At 44.5% G+C, this 21712-nt stretch overlaps 2 protein-coding genes across 2 annotated transcripts; both read left to right on the top strand.

Moving 5' to 3' along the window:
- The first annotated feature begins 8830 nt into the window (after window positions 1-8830).
- Window positions 8831-10158, top strand: LOC119550320 (proteoglycan 4). The gene is made up of 2 exons (XM_037858926.1): window positions 8831-9094; window positions 9200-10158. The coding sequence occupies exons 1-2, from the start codon at window positions 8855-8857 to the stop codon at window positions 10049-10051; spliced, it is 1092 nt and encodes a 363-aa protein (XP_037714854.1). The 5' UTR covers window positions 8831-8854; the 3' UTR covers window positions 10052-10158.
- A 1314-nt stretch (window positions 10159-11472) lies between these two features.
- Window positions 11473-21086, top strand: LOC119552020 (maternal protein tudor). Its single transcript, XM_037861757.1, has 9 exons — window positions 11473-11952; window positions 12199-12586; window positions 12646-13149; window positions 13208-14044; window positions 14107-15176; window positions 15241-16070; window positions 16180-16411; window positions 16519-16718; window positions 16771-21086. The coding sequence occupies exons 2-9, from the start codon at window positions 12218-12220 to the stop codon at window positions 20283-20285; spliced, it is 7557 nt and encodes a 2518-aa protein (XP_037717685.1). The 5' UTR covers window positions 11473-11952; window positions 12199-12217; the 3' UTR covers window positions 20286-21086.
- The last annotated feature ends 626 nt before the right edge of the window (window positions 21087-21712 follow it).

Genomic DNA, 21712 nt, shown 5'->3' with positions numbered 1-21712 from the left:
AAAGGGAACCGGCTGAGTTGCCGCTTTGCTATTTGCTTTTCATTTATTAGAAAAAACGCGAGCGCAACTTCCGCACTCGGCGGCGTCACTTTTGGCCATTGCACACGTGTTCACAAATATTTGCGGTACGTGGCTGCACACCTTTTGCCCAATGGAGTCCGGTTTTTGTGCAAAATAATAATTTGATGCAATTTCCTTGTATACGTCTGCGTATTTTCATACTATGGTTTTAATAATCCAAAGGGCTTTTTAGGTTGCATTTTGTCGAATTTGATGGAACAAACCATTTAAGTTGTTTCCACGATGATGTGCCGCATAGATTTTCTATAAAACACTGCGGGATACACACCAATTTCCTAACCATTTTCGTAGCTCGCTATGGCATCTGATAATTTTCCCGATTTTCATTGCTGGCCGCGGCAATTTGATTTTAGTTTTCACCATGATGCCACGTTCTGGCCTTCGCAACGACGTGTTTTGGCCGGCATTGATGGGGAAATTTAATTTCGAGGTGAAACCGTAAAATGTTTGGGATCGTGTTTGGTCAGGGTAGGGTGGGGGTATGTGGGTTGATGGGTTGATAGGTTGATGGGTCGGAGGTCGGAGGTCGGGAATCGGGGGTCACTGCTTAACGTTTGCCGATACTTAAAGCTGAAGCCCGTTCTGCGGTTATAGCAAACTGTTTGGCTTTGCAGCAGCATTTTGCTGTCATTTATCGTTTCCCGCTGTGCCTGATGGTGGGTGGTGGCTGGGCGGTTGGTTGGTTGGGAAAATGCGGTGGGGAAAATCCTGTGGAAATTCGGTGGAGTACTGTGTATGTGTGAACTGTCATTTATTGTTGTCTACTTTCGGGGCAAATATTTGTGCTCGCCTGCTTTTCGACTGTCGTTTATTGGTGATTACTTTTTGCCGGTTGATTTTGCTGTTTACCATGGCGAACTTGCACTCTAGCTGGGCAAATGCATTTTCTATTATCTCCGCAGTGCGGTGGTTATTTGGAAACACACGGCAACTGGTCTGCCATTTAAATAGTCCCGCTTCGTTATAATTTTTAAGGTGATTTTCGCTCTCATGCGCCTGACCTCCAAAGTGCGGTTTTCTTTATGGGCTTTTCCGAATTTCAAATTATATAATCAAAAATTGTTTAAACAATTGCCTATGATCAAACCATTTAATTCTTAAAACCAATATATCAGTTTTATATTTGTGTTGACCCCAACTCTTACTCAATTTTAAATCTTCAAGGTTTATTTTTTGGGGTTTCAACTCAAAGCCTAAGCTTTAAGGTCAACTAGCCTTCAAAAGCACCTCTAATTTAAAGGGAATTTGATATTTAAGCACAGGCAGAGCATTTGACATCTTGAAAAGTCTGGAGAATTAACTCCTCAATTTACACACTCAAGATGCCTGCATTAAAGCTTTCTTGCCTAAGCACTTAACGACAATATGTAAATGATGCGATTGTCGGATGCACATGAACGTTTTAAATTTCGGGCTGCATTTTCTTAAATTTTCGCCCATCCTGCCGGGACTGGTTAAGCCCATCAATTTATTATATAGACTACGTTTAAGCCGGCCAATTTAATAGTTGACCAGAGGCTCTCGTCTGTTTTTGTTGTGCTGTCTCTTACCATTTTTTTTATTTTGTTTTCTACCAGACACTGGCTTTTGGGCGATACTGTTGCATAAATTTCTAGACGGGCTGGCTATTTATTATTGATATCGTTACCCTTTAAGCGCACACTTTATGGTATTTTGCAGTGTTATCTGGCTAGCCCAAGCACCTGGATGGAGCAGCTAGGAAATATCAATTGCATATTGCTGAGGCGCTCAGCACAAAAGCCGACGGGGGGATAGGAATGATGGGTGAAACTCGGGTTATTGGGGGTTACGGTTACGGATGGGCAGTAACTTCCCGACTGGCTGCAGCGGACTGCACTGAAATGCATAATAGTTGACCAGAGGCTCTCGTCTGTTTTTGTTGTGCTGTCTCTTACCATTTTTATACCCGTTACTCGTAGAGTAAAAGGGTATACTAGATTCGTCGGAAAGTATGTAACAGGCAGACGGAAGCGTTTCCGACCCCATAAAGTATATATATTCTTGATCAGGATCACTAGCCGAGTCGATCTAGCCATGTCCGTCTGTCCGTCTGTCCGTCTGTCCGTCTGTCCGTCTGTCCGTCTGTCCGTCTGTCCGTCTGTCTGTCCGGATGAACGCTGAGATCTTGGAAACTATGAGAGCTAGGCTATTGAGATTTGGCGTGCAGATTCCTGAGCTTCTTACGCAGCGCAAGTTTGTTTCAGTAGAGTGCCACGCCCACTTTTACGCCCACAAACCGCCCAAAACTGTGGCTCCTACAGTTTTGATGCTAGAATAAAAATTTTAACTGAAATGTATTGTTCTCATCAATACCTATCGATTGATTCAAAAAAAAGTTTGCCACGCCCACTTTATCGCCCACAAACCGCCCCCAAACTTCAAAAAATCGTAAATATGAACGTGGATATCTCGGAAACTATCAAAGATATAGAATCAGGATTTCAGATTTAGATTCCGTAGCTTTGTACGCAGCGCAATTTTGATACGCGAATATGCCACGCCCACTCTAACGCCCACAAACCGCCCAAGCCTGTGGCGCCCACAATTTTCATGCTAGAAACAAAATTTTAACTGAACTGTATCGATCTCGTCAATACCTATCGATTGACCAAAAAAAAAAATTGCCACGCCCACCCTAACGCCCATAACGCTTAAATCTGTCTACCGCCGGTAGGTGGCGCATTTCAGTCTTGCTTTGCTGCTTGCTTATTTCCATTTCCCTTTGGTCCCTTTAGCTGAGTAACGGGTATCTGATAGTCGAGGCACTCGACTATAGCGTTCTTTCTTGTTTTATTTTGTTTTCTACCAGACACTGGCTTTTGGGCGATGCTGTTGCATGAATTTCTAGACGGGCTGGCTATTTATTATTGATATCGTTACCCTTTAAGCGCACACTTTATGGTATTTTGCAGTGTTATCTGGCTAGCCCAAGCACCTGGATGGAGCAGCTAGGAAATATCAATTGCATATTGCTGAGGCGCTCAGCACAAAAGCCGAAGGGGGATTAGAATGATGGGTGAAACTCGGGGTATTGGGGGTTACGGTTACGGATGGGCAGTAACTTCTCGACTGGCTGCAGCGGACTGCACTGAAATGCAAAGCGGCAGAAAAATAGTCTGGAAAAGTTGCCAGTCAGAGGGGAAATCGCAGATAGACAGCCAGTCAGCTAGTCAGACCCAAAAGATGCTGTTCTATACTTTTTTTTTCCTTTGCCCTATCTTTAAGATTTTTAACCATCCGCACACTCGCACTTACGACGCAAACTTGTCGAAAATATATACGAAAATTGTTTAACAAGTTGAAGGCTGACTGGCAAACTTTTTCACCTGCTCAACTCAGCCCTCTTTCTGGGAAAGTGGGGATGGAGGTTATATAAGGGGGTCGAAAGTTTGCAATGATCCATAAGTTTTCCGTTGCGCTTACAGCTGAGGAACATTTTCCGGGCAACTTCAGATTCGGCTTTTAATTAAATAATTTCTGCCAACAATGCCGGACAGCTGGAGCTGGAGATGCATTTATTTCCTTCGCCAGTTATATGTGCAGTGCCCACACCTACCATCTTTCAGATGTGCAATTATTTCGGCTTGCAAAATATTTAACTGCATTTCCTATTGATTTTTGTGCTTTGTAATCAAGTTGCCTGCGAGGCAAGCAGGAAATTGCCGATCTCCTGCAATTGTTGTGCCCTACCTGGTGCTGGTTCCATGGAAGCCATACTCTATAAAGGACAAACCAGGAAGTTGCCTTTCCCGTTTTCCAGACCCCCGCTTCTGAACCCCCGCTCAAACACATGCCCCTGTCAATAGAAGAGGTCCTGGATCCTGGCTCCTCGATAAATGGGAATGGGCGGGGGAAAAGTTGGTCGGTCCATCGTTTATAGCAATTTCATTTGACTTCTCGTTTGTGTTTGCCGACGGTCAATAAATGAGCGTAATATTTGGACTTTGATTCCTGCGGCTAAACTGACGACGGTGAGACAGTTGCAACTTGCAGGTGGCCGGTTAGGAGCTTAACAATGGTCTGAAAGCCGGGTACAGCTGCAAAAGTATGTCTCTCGCACTGAAAAATGTATCCGAAATCCTTCTCGTCGGTGTAAAATTGGTCTTGAATATATTACGGCTGGTACCTCCTCTTAAATTTACAAATTTATTGCTAGGCTGGTTTATTTGTTACTTATTTGGATTTCTGAAAAAGAACCGATTCATCCGGTTAACCTGACCACAAGATCACTTCAGGTTTAAATAAACATATACCAAATAAACATATCCTATACTATTAATTGACTTACTATGTATAGTATACATAACTTGTTTAACTCCTATTTGTTCTTTTATTACATGCTCATTCCTTTAAATAGCACAAATATGTGAATTACTTCGAATGGTAAATGGAACATAAATAGAACATAGACTAAAATAAAACATATTATCATAAAATAATAAGAAGCTGCAGTTTGTTGTATTTATTATTCAAAGTAAATCACATATTTCTCATAGATATATTTCTAGTGTAATAAAAGAACAATAATCAAGATCACTAGAAATATGTGTATTAGAAATATGCGAATTACTTTGAATAATAAATAAAACATAAAATAAAACATTTTATCGTATTATAATAAGAACTTGCAATTTAGTAATAGTTAAGTAATTAAAATGAATTGTAAAGATACAAATTACAATGCGGTTTTCTCGTTTTCAAGATACAAATTCAATTGCCGACTATCTGGGCATTAAAAAAAAAACAACAAAAATAGCCAGGAGGCTTAAAAGTGAAAAATGTAAATTCCATAAAAGCTACTCGTATGAAACGTTAACGAATGGCTAATAGCTGATCACATTTCTGGCGCCCAAGGCACTGTCCATTTAATAATCCCCGTAGACGTAAACCAAAAAGGCAGCAGCTAGCAGTGAGCATCAATGTTATTGCAGTATTTCCATCAGATGGGAAAAGGCATTTTCATGATGCTCAGCTTAAGTGACAGGCCAAGTGTCGGGCGAAGGTGTTGGGAAAATGCCTGGGAAAGCCACTTGTCCGAACTTACTTAACACATGGCGACACAAATACTGTGACACGTGGAAGGTGTGCTTCTGCGAAAAGTATGCAACACTTTTCCATGAAAACGTGCTCGCCAAGATGGTAAAAATAGTGGGGAAAAAAGCCAGTGGGCAAGCGGGTGGCCATGGGGGGTGGTTAATTCGCAGCCCACAACAATGCAACGGGGCAACAACAACTGTGGCAATTGTAGCGCCAGCTTTTCTATTGTGTTATTATGACAGCAGCTGCACCTGCAAGTATGCAGTGATTGTGATTCTTTGCTTATTTTTTTTGCCAGTTCACTCGCCTGCGAAACCCCTCGAAAAACTGTAAACAAAGGACAATAGCCGAAGGTGGGTGGTGGTTGGTGGGTGGTGGGTGCATGGGGCAATGGGTGGTTGTGGGCCGGCAATGCCCTGCCATGGCATGTGTTCATTGTCCAAGAGCAGTTCATGCTTGGCTACGCATCTGTATCTGTGTGTGTGCCAGTGCAAGTGTGGTGGTTAGGGGCCAGGTCGGGGCAGTTGGCATATCAACTGGTCGGACATGGTGTAAACACGTTTAATGTTGTTGCCATTGCCGTTGCCGTTGCCATTGCACGGCTGCAGTTGCTCCTCCTGGCCACGGCTGCCAAGTCCTCGGTGCCACGGAGCCAGGGAGCTCCTCCTCCGGCACCATCTCCTTTGCCACGTTTAATTTAATCTACTGGCCAAAGCTGCAGCCGCTACCTTGACATGGTCTGCACTTCAATCTGCATGCACGGCGTACAGTGGTGCCTGCCCGACCGCGAACCACCACTTGCCCACAAACAAAATTCGAATTGTGGTTACTTTGGGTAAAAGCCTTTCAAATATTTCATCCTTTGCTTACATCACAGTCGAGCGTTCCTAACTGATGCCAATATATCCCATTAAACCAGTTATAAAGTCAAAACTGGTTACAGGGGATTTAATTAAATTGTGTCCAATTATAATGTCTTAGAGGGATGTACACTTGAAACTTTTCTTTTGAACTCAAAAGTGAACGGCGTTCGACTTATTCTCAAATTCTCAAAATCATCTCGGGACAACTTTCGTCTTGGAAGACAAAATCATGACTTATTTTAAAATCTGTTAGTTTCGAAAAACAAATTTGAGAACACTTTAGTCTTGATTTCAAGAACGTTTCATTTCGAACAAGTAAGAAAAGAAAATATCAAATAAGGAACTTTTGATCTTGGCTTTTCCCTTCTCATTTTTTTCTGATTGTATTTAAAAATCTTATCTTAAAAATGTATAATACTAAATTAATTGTAGAAAATTCTCATAATACCTATTTAAGAACGAATTATACTCGTTTTAAACTGAATAACAAAAGCAAATTGGGTTTTTCAAACAATTTCAAAAGTTCTTGAAAATCCCTTATACAGAGTATGGACTGTAGTTTGTGTGCTGGCTGCTCGAGTGCACCGCAGGTCCATTTAACTTAGCTTTGGCAGTGGCAGTGGTAGTAGTAGTAGTTCTAGTGGCCCAGCTAGCTAGCCTCCTCCTTTGCCGTCCGACTCTTTCTCTTCTTGCTCGACTCGGTGCATCACTCAAACGCCGGGGAACCCCCGTTAACCCCCAAACGAGGCGACAGGAATGCGTGTGTACCGGGGCAAGAGCAAGTATGAGTGTGGGCAACGTAATTTGCATGGTCAGCTTGCAGTTTTGGGACACACAGAGTGGCAAGTGTGCCTCGTCCTCGTTCTCGTCCTCGTCCCTGGCTTAATTGCATGCAGAAATAGCAACTACAGGAGCAGCCTCATCAGCATCGGCAACTTCATCCAATTGCCTCTGGACCTGGACCCCCAGATCCGTACAATTTCCTGAGTGTAAGCGATGCGGCCCTTTAAAGTTCAGTTTTTAAGTCCCAAGAATAACAGAAAGGGCTGGGAAAGTTGAAGGGTTAAAAAAAGGGAATCAAGAATCTGCCAGCGATACTCACCTTCGTTCTGGCAGGTGATTATGCTGCACGTGGTTCGACACATGGACCGTGCTCGTTTTACGGAACATTACAAAAAATTATAATATACCACTGTCGGGGTACGCGCAAAAAATGAAAGGGTTCCCCCTCATTTTTCCCACCCACTGCACAGACAACCGAGTTGGAGTCAAAATCAGACAATGTTCCGTCCATATGGCTTCACATCGGTCGAAAAAAGAGCCAAGTTTACAAATGGCACAGCCCGTGGCTGCATAAACGATGGCATTTTTCGGATCTCGAATTTTTTTAGTTGCCATGCGAATCATTTGCAAGCGATTTAATTTCAATTGCATGGGCGTTAATCAAAGGCAACAAAAGGAAACACCTAAAAAATAAAAAGGACCATTCCCTCATTCGATAATATAAAAGAAACAATGGAGACCATATTAAGAACAGCAAAACGTTAAAAGAGCATTCATGCAAAAGCTAGAAAATATGATTCTTAAAGTGATTTGTGTGTTACATTCCTAAAACAAAGGGAACTATTATAGAATACAAATTACGTGCACTTAATTATTATATATATTATATAATTATTTAAAATAAATATCAGAAAAATAATAGTAATTACAGCACAATGGGAAAATAAAATAAGTTTCCTAAAGTAATTTATGATTTATTTCAATTTCTTCTTCAAGGAATTCCAGCACTTTTGTATAAGCTTTAACAAAACGAAATACAACAATTTTAAATAAATACATTTGTTCCATTGACAATTTGATTTTTATCGATATATCGACACACAATAGCTGCAAATCTATCGATAGTCGTATTTAGAACCCCCGTCAGTCGCAAGTACATTTTTACCTACTTAAAAATATATAGCTTAAAGATCGAAGATTAAGAGAAATATTTTCTTAATTAAATTTTTTAATTTTTTCCCATTTTTCGGATGACCAAATAAAACACAGATTGCAAGCAAGTACTATCGTTGAAACTGTCGATTGCTTCTTAGGTACCAATTCAATATATCGGTATTACAACAGATTTTGTGCAGCCTTAAAGCCTAAATTTCTAAGTCAACCATATTTAGTTTGCTGCGGATCATAGCGTTTTAAATTCTATTGTATTATATCATCCATGTGTGATAATATTCCATGTTGTTTTTGCTTGTTTTTTTTGAAATTTAAATTGCACGGCCTTTTTTCTAAGCAGGTAGTTTTGAGATGGGTTTCGCAGTCGCGTTTCTATAAAGAAATATCAATAAATAAGCGAATCTTTTCTCGGAGTACACTTATATTGCCATATTATTTGGTACATTATAAAAACCAGGAAACTAAACGATTTATGTATTGAGGGCATAGCTATGTTGGTCCCCAACTGGAAGTGTGAAATAAGGCGATAGTCAAATAATGTTTATGCACTGCGAAATAATTGATAAGAAATCAATAAATAATTCAATTTTAAAAATCGTACATACCTGGTTTATACTGCTTTACCTCTGCTCACCTCGCCAACAAGCTGATTTGAATTTGTATCGGAGTTGACACGCGTTAACGTGTAAAGTACCGCGAACGCGACGCATCCCTAGTGGAAGCAAGGCCATAAAAGTGCAGTGGATTCATGGTATTTGCAACAGAAACATTTTAACAACGAAAAATTTTTGGCATCTATGTTCTTTCACCACCTGGCCACACTGTACGAGTGCAAATTTTTGTTTTGCAATTTTTAATAGTATTTTCCCCGCTCGGCGCGAATTTGCCGAAGAGAAATGAATGGAACGCGTAGACCTAAGTCGCTGAAGACGGTTCGCTTGGCCGACGTGTTGTACGACGAGCATAAACGCATGCTGACACTCTGCCGCAGCTGCGAACGCCATTTTATAACGTTCCAAGCGTTCTACAGCCATATAACCGACTGTTCGGGACTAAAACATATAGTGGCCCCAACCGAACCGCTTTCATACGATGACGCCAAGCGGGAAACGAGGCTGGTAAATGGCCGCCAGGAGGTAAGGTCCCATAAGAACAGCTGAGCGATAAGCAAACCCCTTTTATGGCCAGGATTTCTTTAAAAAGTTCCTTCGAGCCATGATTATATAGTCCACTTCTTACAGCTCCACATCTACGATCTTGAGGCGGTGAAGAGTTCGAACGACAGTGCCATCGACTGGGAGGCAGAGCTGGAGGATCCGCGCTGGTACACCGACTCCAAGCCCACTGTACAAGCCCAGTCCAAAACCAAATCCAAGGAAAATATTGTCAAGGAGTACTTGGTTGAGCTGACCGAAGAGCCGCCTGAACCGGAAACGGTGCCCATGAAACGCCAGCGTTGCCAAAGCGCTCCTCGCCGCCCCATTCTGACCGCCCAGCAGCAGCGAAGGTCACGAACCAGCCTGCCTTCTAACCAACCGCCCACAGCGAAGGCGAAAAAGGACACTATCCTGGTGCCCAATGTGCTGGAGGATCTGAGGCGTCTGGAGGGCTTGCCAGCAGCTCCGAATAAATCTCGTTTACCAGCTGATAGGCCATCGCAGTTACCGCCTAAGGCTACATCTCAAAAACCTCCTCAAGCGATATCTCAAAAAGCTCCTCAAGCAACATCTCAAAAACCTCCTCAAGAGACATCTCAAAAACCTCATCAAGGGACTTCTCAACAAACTCCTACAGCGACATCGCAAAAACCTCCTCCCAGGACATTCCAAAGGGCTGCACCTCCGATGCCAGCTGACCCTGTTCCTGCCACAACAGTCAAAATAACACCTCCCCTGCAGAACCCACCCATTGATGGGACACAAAAAATTCTTAACAAACTAAGAGCCTGCGGCGTGGAGGTGAAACGGGGAAATACGCGTCTCAATGTCACTACGCCAATCGAACCTGATCCAACCAAAAACCAAGCAACCCTGGACATTATGCGGAAGCTACAGTCGAAGGGTATAAGATGCACCAAAGTCAAAAAACCGTAGGGCTGATAGTTGTAATTATATAGTATATATAGTTGTAATTATATTATATAATTTTACAATTAAATGTGCCTCTGGAGGCAAGATATTGACAATTTAACTTTATTTAATTCTTGTGATTCCGAATACCTGAGTTAAAGACCAGTTTCCCTTAACCTACCAGCCTTCAAACGGACCGTTTTCGACAATGTTTTTTAATAAACAAATGTTTGTTTTTGAGTTATTTTTGTTTTCTTGGGAATTTTCTAAAACGTTGCAAATTGAACACAAAAAGTTACCAATTGAGAGAACGTTCCTGTTCAATTTTTAAACAGCTGTGACTACCTGCCAAACTATGCTAAAGTTAAAATCTTACTGTATTATAATTAATAATGGTTAAAATCATGATTAAGGTTGACATAACTAAACAAGTATTTTCTAATTTAATTTTAAAGTAAATAAATAAAATGTTAGAGAGTTGCCTTAGCTTTGAGGTGTAATAATAAGTTTTGTATGGAACAGCTGATCATGATTCAGCAATTCAACAGATGCGTTACTAATTTATTCCTAAGGACTACAACTTCTTTCTTTCTTGGTATTGAAAAAAAGTTAGAGTTGCGAGATTCAGGCGCTGTTCCTGTTGCGGCACCAGTGTGAACTGCTTGACTCCTGCGTACGGTCACACTGCCGATAGCTCTCTTCTTCTTCCTTTTTACAAGGCGCGATGAATTATCAATGTTTAAAAATTTATATTTTCCTTTTAAATAAATTAGTAGACTTAAATAACTCTAAACAAGGAAAAAAGCTTTGTTTTGAAAACAAATTATTCGAACTTTCAAGAAATCATCATCTTCTAGAGATCAACTTAAGAGACTAGCTTATTGAAGAAAACCTTTTTTGGTTTTTGTTATTAACGTCAACTTACTTCATCCCATTTTCTTAAATGGTTCCACACTTAAGATTTTTGCCGCTTACACTTCAAAAGGGGAGATTCCCAATTTTCCTTTGTTATCCCCCGCCGTAGCTTCCTTCCTTCACCACCAGTCGAATATAAAAAAAAATATGTTAATAAAGTTAATAATTTAAATTATAAACCCGATTCTTATTAAATATACGTTTTGGTTGGATTCACAAATTATAAAGGCGCCCGCCTTCGTATATTTGCAATGGAAACGCCAGAGGGCGCCAATATCTATAGTTGCCTAAAATATCGATTTCTTTAAAAAATTTAAAAACATCGATGTTTCTCCTCTACACAGCACTGGCCGTCGTTTTCTAACACTGACACTTACGCTGAGGCTGTCTCCCTTTTTCACTGACACTTACGCTGAGGCTGTCTCCCTTGTTCACTGACACTTACGTTTTCTCACGTCCCGCTCCGAGAATTCCTGCTCTCTCGACGAACCTGAACCTGAATCGACGAACCCAACACTGAACCAACTCTCTGAACCCAACACTGGTCGTCGTTGTTGTTCTTGTGGAAAAGTTGGGTTGCCAGTGATACTTTTCGATTTAATTCATTTTCGCGCTGATTAAATGCTTCTTCCGATCTGACACACCACTACGAATCACCGTTAGCACGGGTGGCCCACGCCGAGCGAGCCCCCCGAGAAATTCAAAAGACTGAAAGCCCCAAATAGAAACCAAATCACTGCACCTGCACAGACGTGTCTGTGTGCATCGCGATTTCTAATCACTCGCAAGACTTCATCCACGAAAAGAGACCAGAAAAGGGTCCCAAAGCCCAGCCATTGGGAAGTGTGCCACCTTTTAGCCCCGCAAAACGCCGTCCAATTGAATTCCGTAAGCCAGGCAGCAAATAGAATTAAATAACAGGGGCAAGAGAGAAAGAGACGGAGCACCTGGCGAGGGGCAGGGCGTTTTTTCAGAGTTTCGCTTTTACTGGACAACGACGACGACAAGACGTGAGTAGCTTCTACCTTTTGTTGTTCCTTTCTTTTATTTTTTTGCAAGAAAAATGGCAAACTTTCGCAGACACAGACACACACAGGTGCATTCCAGTTCAGGGCTGCCAACTTTACACCGGCCCAAACTAACGGTTCCTGCGAAGTGCCTCTGTGTGTGTGTGTGGCCTGGTGTCCCTGGAATTTTATTCCTGAATATTCCAATTGACATTCGCACATTTTCATCTTAATTCCTGCTCTTTCCAGCGAATAACAACACCCAAACATGAATGGACAGCCGCCCAACGCGGGCCCATCCAAGGTGGACCTGTACATCACGCATGTGGATCACGTGGGTCCCTACCTGAAGGTCTACGGCCAGGTGAACAGAGACGCTGCCTTCCTGGTCAGCAAGCGCATCGAGCAGGTGCTGCCCACATGCTTCGCCATCGAGCCCAGCTGGTCGGTGGAGCGCCAGCAGGCCCTCCTCACGCCCGGCACCTTTTGCATCTTCAAGAGGACCAACGGACCGGCTCCCGGGGATGTGGAGTACATGCGCACCCGGGTGGCCAGCGCCGAGCTGGAGGGTCAGCATATGCGCACGGAGATCGAGTTTCTGGACTTCGGCTTCAAGCGCACTGTGAATAGTCATGATGTGAGTGGTGGAGTTTCTCTTTCTCCAGATATCAACTCTAACCCTTTGAATCTTCCCAGTTAATGTTCCCCAAGCAGCCCAAGCTGCTGCAGAACATTCCGCTGCTCTGCTCCCAGTACATTGTGCAGGGCATCTGCGGCGACTGGGACAAGGCCGATCTGGCGGTGGTTCACCAGCTGATTGTCAACCAGACCGTTCATATCGCCATCGATCCCACACAGATCTGTGACCAAAAGTTCGCCAGCCTGCGCTGGAAGGACTTCGAGCTCAACGAGTTCCTAGTGCAACAGAAGCAAATCGGAGCACCGGTGAGCAAGCAACTCATGATGGACCACTGCAAGAAGCTGTGGAAGGATGCTCCACAGACGCCGGTCGCCGAGCACAACAACAATAGCATACACAGCTCAAAGACGCCCACGGACATTGCCCGTGAGCAGCTGGCTTCGCGTCGATCCTTGGCCGCTCGCCTGGATGCACAGCGCTCGATCCAGGTGACGCCGCCAAGGCCTTTGAATGTCGATGCCCCAGACTATACGCCCAAACAGCTGCCTCTGGCCAATGTGGTATGAATCGATTACATTTCTGCGAAACTCACGCCTTAATAAACACTTATATTTACAGACAAATGTACAGGTGCCATTGCAAGGCCTGGCCAATACTCAGAAGCCGGCCTATGTGCCAGCCAATCCTTATAATCGTGCCAACTATCAGCCCGCTGAGCCGGCTGCTCAACCTTATGTGCCCAAGGCGCATCCCCGATCGCTTTACACCTACTATAATGTTAGGATGAACCAACCGATGACCGGCATAAAGCCGGCCCCTCCAAATGTGCCCATTCAGCCCTACAACCAACCGGCTAATTACGTCCCGCTCAGTTATGCTCCCGCTCGCTTCACCCCCCCGCCAACGCCGTCGATGGCTCAACGGGCCCAGCAACGCACCATTCCGGCCTTTAGAACCACAAGCCTAACGGTGGGCCTCACGTACGACGTGGACATTAGTTATGTGGAGAATGGTCCGTATCTGTTTTGGGTGCATCTGAAGAGCAGCGGCCCAGATCTCAGCGCGATGATGGGCCAGATTGAGCGCACGAAGCTGAAGCCGCTCAACCAAGCTCCTGAACTTGGAACCGCTTGTGTGGCACGTTTCTCGGAGGATGGCCACTTGTATCGGGCTTTGGTCAGCGCTGTCTACGCCCAACGTTACCGCGTCGTCTACGTGGACTATGGAAACTCGGAGCTGCTGCCGTCCAGCGATCTCTTCCAAATACCCCCAGAGATGTTGGAGATCAAGCCATTCGCCTTCCGCTTTGCATTGGCCGGAACAAAGGAGCTTGAGCCCATTGACGAGAGCATGAAAAGGATTTTTAAGAAGTCGGCCATATACAGGAATTTTGAGCTGACTGTCCAGGCGCCGGAGAGCGTGGGTTCCATGCAGACCTGTCACCTCAACCAGAATGTAAGCCCAATATTATGTTTTTATAGTTATAAACAATCAAGCAAGGTACAAATTCATTTCAGGGTACCAATATGCTTGAACTACTCCGACAACTAAAAAACTCACGTCAATCCTACGCAAAGGCTGAGCAACTGCAGAACGACGACGCCGTAGAGATCCGCTTCATTGATTCGCCCAGCAACTTCTATGTACAGAAAGTGGCCAACATCGGAAAGTTCGAAGAGCTCATGGACGAGATGTTCTCCTACTACAATGCAAACCAGAAGGTGCCCGATCAGTTGATCCTGGGCGCACCATGCATTGTAAAATGCGATCAGGAATGGTACCGTGCGGAGATCCTGCGTGTTGATGACTCTGTAATCGTGCGGCACGTAGATTTTGGCTATGAACAGAATGTGAAACGCCACCTTATCGGCCACATAGCCGAGAAGCATTTGGAGATGCCGCGCCAAGCAATCAAGTGCTGCCTAAAAGGCTTCGAAAATAGTGAACTGAGCGAGAACAAGATTACCGACCAGTTTGAGATGTTGGCCGAGGAATCCAATATCCAACGTCGTACATTTAGTGTGCGTATCTTTCGCATAGAACCCGATGGTCTGAATGTGGTCAATCTGCTGGCCAAGAACCTGAATGTGATGAAGAAGCTCTTTAAACTTTCCATGCCCTTCGAGCAGTATCTTTCGCTGGAGAAGGGCCAGTTCAATGCTAATAACACACGCGCTGAGTCTGTGGTTTCTTCTGAGCTGGATAAAAGCCGTATTCTCAACTCTACCAGCATTGTGGAGAGCGAGGATCGTTTGCAGTTGCAGGAGAAACAGCAGCAACAAAAGAAAGAGCAGGTGCAGCAGCCACTAGTGGTTGAAATTCCGCAGCCGGTGAGGGCAGGAAGTGGAAGCAAAAACTCCCCAGATTGGGACAAGCGAAGCTCCACCTCGGCGGGCTCCAAGGACAGCAAGCGTCAGCAGCAGCATATTCAGCGGTTCGATCGCCATTTAGACTCGAGCTTCGAGACGCAGAGCACCAGCAGCTACACCAGTGGCATGAGTTCGCCCCGCAAGGGCAATCGACAACAGAATGGTCGCACACCGATTCAGTCACCACGGCATGGTAAACAGGAAGCGAACAAAAATGCGTGAGTAATTAGTCATTTGCTACTCTTACCTTGTGATACAATAACCAATAACCAACCATTCCAGACGCTTTAACAACAACGAGTCGCCACGAAAGAATGAAGACGCCCAGCAGCGGAACCAACGCTCTCAGAATGCTCCTCAGGGCTATGCCCAAAAACCGCAGCGCCAAAAGTCGACTTTAGATGGAACCCTCAGCTCGAAGCGTTCCAGCGGAGTCGAGAGTGATGCTGCCTCTTCCACAACCGAATCGGTGGCATCCACCAAGCAAGAGAAGTATGTATCTCTGGACAAACCATTTGTGCTGCAGGAAATGAAAACACCCAGCAAAGAGGCGGCTAGTCTGTCCTGGTGGGTCTCGCCCTTCCAGTTCTACGTGGTCCCCAAGTCGGCCTCGGCAAAGTACGATAATGTCCTGCGCGATATGAGACAATTCTACCGCCAGAAGCAACATCAGCCACTACAGCTGAAGGTTGGATCCACTGTGGTGGTGCGCCAGCGAAAGGACAACGCCATACTCCGAGCTACAGTGACCGCCTGCAACCACATGATGCGCAAGTACCGCGTCTTCTGTGTGGACACGGGCAGCATGATTACGGTCACCTCGGAGGATGTTTGGCAATTGGAGCAGCGCTTCGCGGAGGCACCCTGCATGGCCCATCGTTGCAGCTTCCCCAGTGTGGTTACCAATTATGATCCCTTGTATATTGTGGACCGCATGGAGAAGTTTGTACCAGTCAATGCCAAAGTAGAATGCGAATTTCTGTCCAAAGAGAAGATCAACCAAATGTCAAATAACAACAGTAGTTGGTCCTACACAATAAACATGTTTGTGAATGGAGCATCCCTGCGAGACACGCTGGTCAAAGCTGAATTTCTAACTGAGGTGGCGCCCGGTAAGACAACTTCCTGCTACTATTAACTTCCGCGATCAACTAAACCGTTTACTCAAAAACCGATTCCGAATTCTTGACAATTGACAATAATTACCATTATCACTTTCAGAGATTCGCGTAAACCTTCTGGCTGGTCAACAGATTAGAGGCAAATTCACTACTATTCGCGACATGACGAACTTTAAGGTTCAGCTTGATTACTGCAGCAATGTAAACTTTCTGTGTAGCTACGACGATGCGAAATTTGTTAAGTCCAATCCTGATTTAGCCAGGCGATTCAAGGAGTTCTACGAGGGAAAATCGTTTGCCCTCAATGTCAAGAATGTTTGCGAAAACAATATGTAAGTGCCTTTGTCTAAGAAAATTTAATCTGAGTTTTATTTGATTTTTTATATGATTTTGTCATTTATCAAAACCAATTCAAAATAATTCCTTTATTCCTTTCAAGCCTGCATCTGAGACCTGTAATGCCGTTGTTCAAGGAGGATCGCAAGGCATTCGTCTGCCCTTATCCTGTAGTGCAGAGCTCATTCCAAGCACTCGTTGTGTACACATCTAAGCCCTATCGCGTTTACGTCCAACCCCAGGCAATTGTAACTGCCATGCAGAATCTGTTGGATAATATGTTTGAGCACTATGAGGCCAAGGGTAAGTATTCCAGATAACATGGAGGCCCTAAAATTAACCTCTTCCCCTTCAGGTGACTCTCTAAAGAAATACGAAGCGGGCCAGATCTGTGCAGTTCGCAGTTCCGACGGCAACTGGTACAGAGCCAGAATTTCTGGAAAGGATTCAAATGCAGCACGCCCCGAGGTATTCTATATCGATTATGGCAATACGGAGGAAATAAAGCGTGACGACATCAAGGCATTGGACGATAAGTTTTATGAGAATGCCAGCGGCTTTGCAGTAGAGATCAATTTGCCGCTTGGCCGCCCCAGCAACGAAGCCAAACTGCAGGCTCGCCTAGCTGAGATTCTTGAGGAAAAAGTGGTCACTGTCAAATCGATTGAGGTGCGCCGTAATCACCTCATTGCCGATATCATTATGGAGAACAATCAGAGTGTGATAGACCTGCTGAAAGCTGAGAAACTCATACCCGGCCAGGATCTGGACTACATGCGCAAGCAAATGGAGAAAGGAAAGTCGCGCACCTACGAGTACATTGAAACAGTGGACTTAACCCTGGATGACGAGGAGGATAAGGGACGCAAGGAAACTGGCAACAACAGCAAGTCGAGCTCGGCAAATGCCTCGCCTAAGAAGAAACAACACAATGACAAGGATCGGGAGCCGAAGAAGACTAAGCCAGCAGAGCAGGCTCCTTCTCCTGCTCCTTCGCCAGTTCCATTGAAAGCTCCTACCCCTGTTCCTGTGGAACCAGAACCTGTGCCAAAACCAGCAACTCCAGTTCCTGTTGCTATCGAGGAACCAGAAGCGATACCGCCCGTCCAAGAGCCTGCACCAGAGCCCGAAAAGCCAACTCCTCCAAAGGAGGATCCTTACAAAGATTTGGACAGCTTCGTGCTTAGCCATTGTGACAATCCAGCGCACTTCTTTGTTCACCCGATCGATCAGCTAGAAAAACTGCACCAGCTGCAGGAAAACCTTCAGATTGTGTCACCTTCATTGCCTCAATTGATGAACGTGGTGAACGGTGCAGACTGCGTTTCGCTGTACTCGGTAGACAAGTGCTGGTATCGCGCCAAAATCATCGATGCCGAACTTATGGTATTACTGTTCATCGACTTTGGCAACACGGATTGCGTGTCGGACACCACAGACATCAAAGAAAGCATGTGGTCGCACGTGGAGCCCTTCTGCTTGCCATGTGCGCTCCCCATTTGCCCCAAGGGGACTGCGGATTGGGTGGATGCAGCGAACGGAATTTTCAACGAATCATATACGAAGTTCCTGCACTTTGACTACCTTACCAAAGGGGATCAATACACGACCAGCTATGTTAATGTGTACATCGAAGGCGAAGATGTGGCTAAGAAGTTGATTGCTGATGGCTTTGCTAGGCCCCTGGAATATGTGCCCAGCGGATGCAGCTGTTACATTTCACATGTGAACTCAATTTGTGACTTCTTTATTCAGCTGGAACGAGATTCAAAAGCTTTGGAACTGATTGAGATGTATTTGCGCGACGAGGAGAAACTGAAGCCACTGGAGCGATTCGAAAAGGGTTCCATTGTGGCTGCTCTGTTTGAGGACGATGAACTGTGGTATCGAGCCCAGTTGGTAAGGCAGTTGCCAGACTCCCGGTATGAAGTGCTCTTCATTGACTACGGTAACACATCCATCACATCAAAGTGTCTGCAGCTCTCCGAGGAGATTGCTGCTTTGCCCAGTTTATCCAAGAAATGTTCGCTACAGTTGCCGGAGGACTACACTTCGTGGACCCCAGAGGCGGAGGCTAAATTTGCCGAGCTGACTGGCGAGGGTGAGCTGGTGTTCACCACACAGCTTCTGAAGCCAGGGCAGGATCTTGTCACCATTGATCTCCTGTTGGATGGAGAAAACATCGTCGAGCGTCTGCTGCCGTTGTGCCAGCGAAAGGAAACAAAGGAGACCAGCAAGGAGTCGCTAGTTGTCACCACTAAAGCCATAATCACACACGTGGAGAGTACCTCCCATATGTACCTGCAGTTCAGCGAGAAGGATTCGTTGATGGATATTATTTGCGAGAAGCTAAATGGAACCAAGTTGCAGCCCAAAACGAAAAAGGGCTCAGTGGATGAGTTGTGTGTGATTCAATTTCCCGACGACATGGAGTTTTATCGCTCAAGAATTCTGGAAGTGCTCGATGATGATCGATACAAAGTAATTTTGGTTGACTATGGTAATTCAACAGTGGTAGATAAGCTGTACGAGTTGCCCCATGAGTTTGCGCTTATTAAACCTGTGGCTGAGGTCTGCAGCATGGAACCGTGCCCTCTATTTGAGAAAAACAAGGCCCTGGCCGTTTCAACACTCGACGCGCTGCTGGACAGCTGTAATGGTGTTGTGGCAGTGGAATTTGTAGACAAGTCAGCCAGTCCGCCGGTGGTCAAACTGACAACTAAGGATAAGAAGATTAAAAGCCTGAACATCTATGATCACTTACAGAAACTAATTGAGGCGGAGTTAAAACTAATCCAAAAGAAAAACGAGAACTCTGAATGTGTCATCTCGCATGGCAGCTCTCCGAAGAGTTTTTATGTGCATCTGAAACACAATTCCGCGGATTTGGAATTCATTGTAAAGACACTGCAGTCCGTGAAGAAGGAGCAACTAAAGATATTGGACACACCTAGCAAGAGTTCGACTGGGCTTTGCTACTCCCAGGAAGATGCCTGTTTCTACCGCTGCATAATCAAGACTGTGTTGGAGGAGAACAAGGGCTTTGAAGCCTTTTTGTTGGACTACGGAAACACCCTGACCGTTTCGGAGATCTGGAAGTTACCGCAGGAGATAGAGGCAATTCCTTCGCTGGCCCTGCATTGCCAACTGAGTGAGATACCACAAGATGTGCCCGATGAAAAGCTAGAGGAGGCCTTTGCCGCCTTACTAGAACAGCACTTCGGAGAAGTTTACGAAATAACCACACAACCGAACGAGGATGAAACGAGTCCTTTATCTGCTCAAATGCGTATCAACTACAAGGACTTTGCGCAGGAGCTGGCCAGTACAGTGGCCGGGGTACAAAAACCTGTCGAAGCAGAACTACACAACTGCGTTGTGGTGCAGTACGATGGACCCAGATCCTTCTACGTGCAGATGGAGAGCGATGTACCAGCGCTAGAGATAATGACTGATAAACTCCTTGATGCAGAGCAGGAGTTGCCCGTCTTTGGCGACCTCAAAGAGGGGGCTTTATGCGTGGCCCAGTTCCCGGAGGACGAGGTCTTCTATCGCGCCCAGATTGTCAAGGTTTTGGACGAGGGAAAGTGCGAGGTGCATTTTATTGACTTCGGAAACAACGCTGTGACCCAGCAGTTCCGCCAGCTGCCGGAGGAGCTGGCCAAACCGGAGCGATTCAGCAAGCACTGCGAACTGGAGGCGTCCACAATGGCCAAGTGCGATGTGGCCCTGCTTCAGACTTTCATTGACTCTCGCTTCTCCGAGACATTCCAGGTGGAGATTCTGGCCACCAAGGGAGCTGGCACTCATGTCGTGCGGCTCTTTTATCAGAGCAAGAACATCAGCGAGAAGCTGCAGGAAAATCAGTGATCATCACGTAATATCTAACAGATCGGACGGATTGCAATTCATATAAACTCCGTGCAGGAGATTGTGATTAGTTTGGCTAAAACACGCGTTGTATTATCTATTTACTTGAACGAGTTAAACTTATTCAAACGGGGGAGGAAACCCCACGATTTTGATTAGCCAAGATGCTTCATTGATTTTTCATGGAAAACCATAATGAAAGCTAATTTTAATTTTAATAATTGAATCAACACAGAGAACATTATCACCAAAAACACAACAAAACGAAAAAATCGAACAAAAAAAACGAAAAAACATTTAGAAAATGTACAAAAAACAAACGAAAAATATTATTTAAAAAAAAAAACAACAAAAAAATGAAATTTAGATAAAATTGGCACTAACCAATAAATGTTAGTAGCTATAAGGGCGAAGGACGATTTATGTAATTGCTCAACCTTGTGTAAAACAATTTTACATCATCAACGAACGTTGGCGAATTGAAGAGAGAAGTGGAGAAAATATTGAACCTCCAGAAGAATTATTTATTTTCCCTTTATAACTTAATTTGTACTTTCATTTCTCGATTAACCAGCTGAAGAATCACTTATTATTCATGTTTTTGATTTTTTACTTTTCATTACCTAAACAAACAAAAAACATTGCAAAGCGAAGACTAAAGAAACGTAAGGAAACTAATGGAATATGGGTTTATGTATTAAAACCTTTAATCACAATGTCATATTTTTCTACTATTTCTTTTTCATGTTGTAAACAAAATATTAAATCAAATCAATAAATACGATGAAAAGTAAAGCCATATAGAGCGTGTATTATTACCTGGCGTTTACCTGGAGTTCCGGACCTGGTACCAGGTAGCAATTAGCGGGCGTCTCCCGGGGATTTATTGGTTTATGGTTAAAACTTCAACTCAATGTGGAAATGTGTGGAACGAACAGGGCTCATGTCCGTACATGAAGAGTTCTCTGTTTGACAGGGAGTCGGACCTGCTGATAAGAAGGGAATTAAGTCGTCTGCCCACTTTTACGACATGGGTTAAGCTCTCATTTCTGGGTATCATGGTATCATTCATCGCTTAGTTGGTCGAGATATCATTCATACGCATGTACACTTGTATTTCCAGCTGGCGTGGATGCTTCATTAGGAAACCCTCCTTCCCCTCGATCAATTTGATTATCATTTGTTTGCTAATTGAATGAGTAGCCGGCTAAATCAGAAATATCCACACTCTAGCTGTCAAAATCCCCAAAACAAATCAATTTCCAGTGACAGAGTATATCAGTTTCCATTGCTGTTATCATCGAGCCACGAGAGCGCTACTCTATATGAGTATTCTCTCTCTCCCGAATTTTCCCTACGAATTTTCCCAGTGCAGTGGTGTCATCTGTGTGCGTCCGCTTTATCAGAGTTTTTCGGTGTGAGTGCCC

Source organism: Drosophila subpulchrella, chromosome 2R (genome assembly GCF_014743375.2).
Source record: "Drosophila subpulchrella strain 33 F10 #4 breed RU33 chromosome 2R, RU_Dsub_v1.1 Primary Assembly, whole genome shotgun sequence".
Lineage (NCBI taxonomy): Eukaryota > Metazoa > Arthropoda > Insecta > Diptera > Drosophilidae > Drosophila > Drosophila subpulchrella.
The sequence above is the reverse complement of the archived record's forward strand: the minus strand, read 5'-3'. Positions and strand labels throughout refer to the sequence as shown.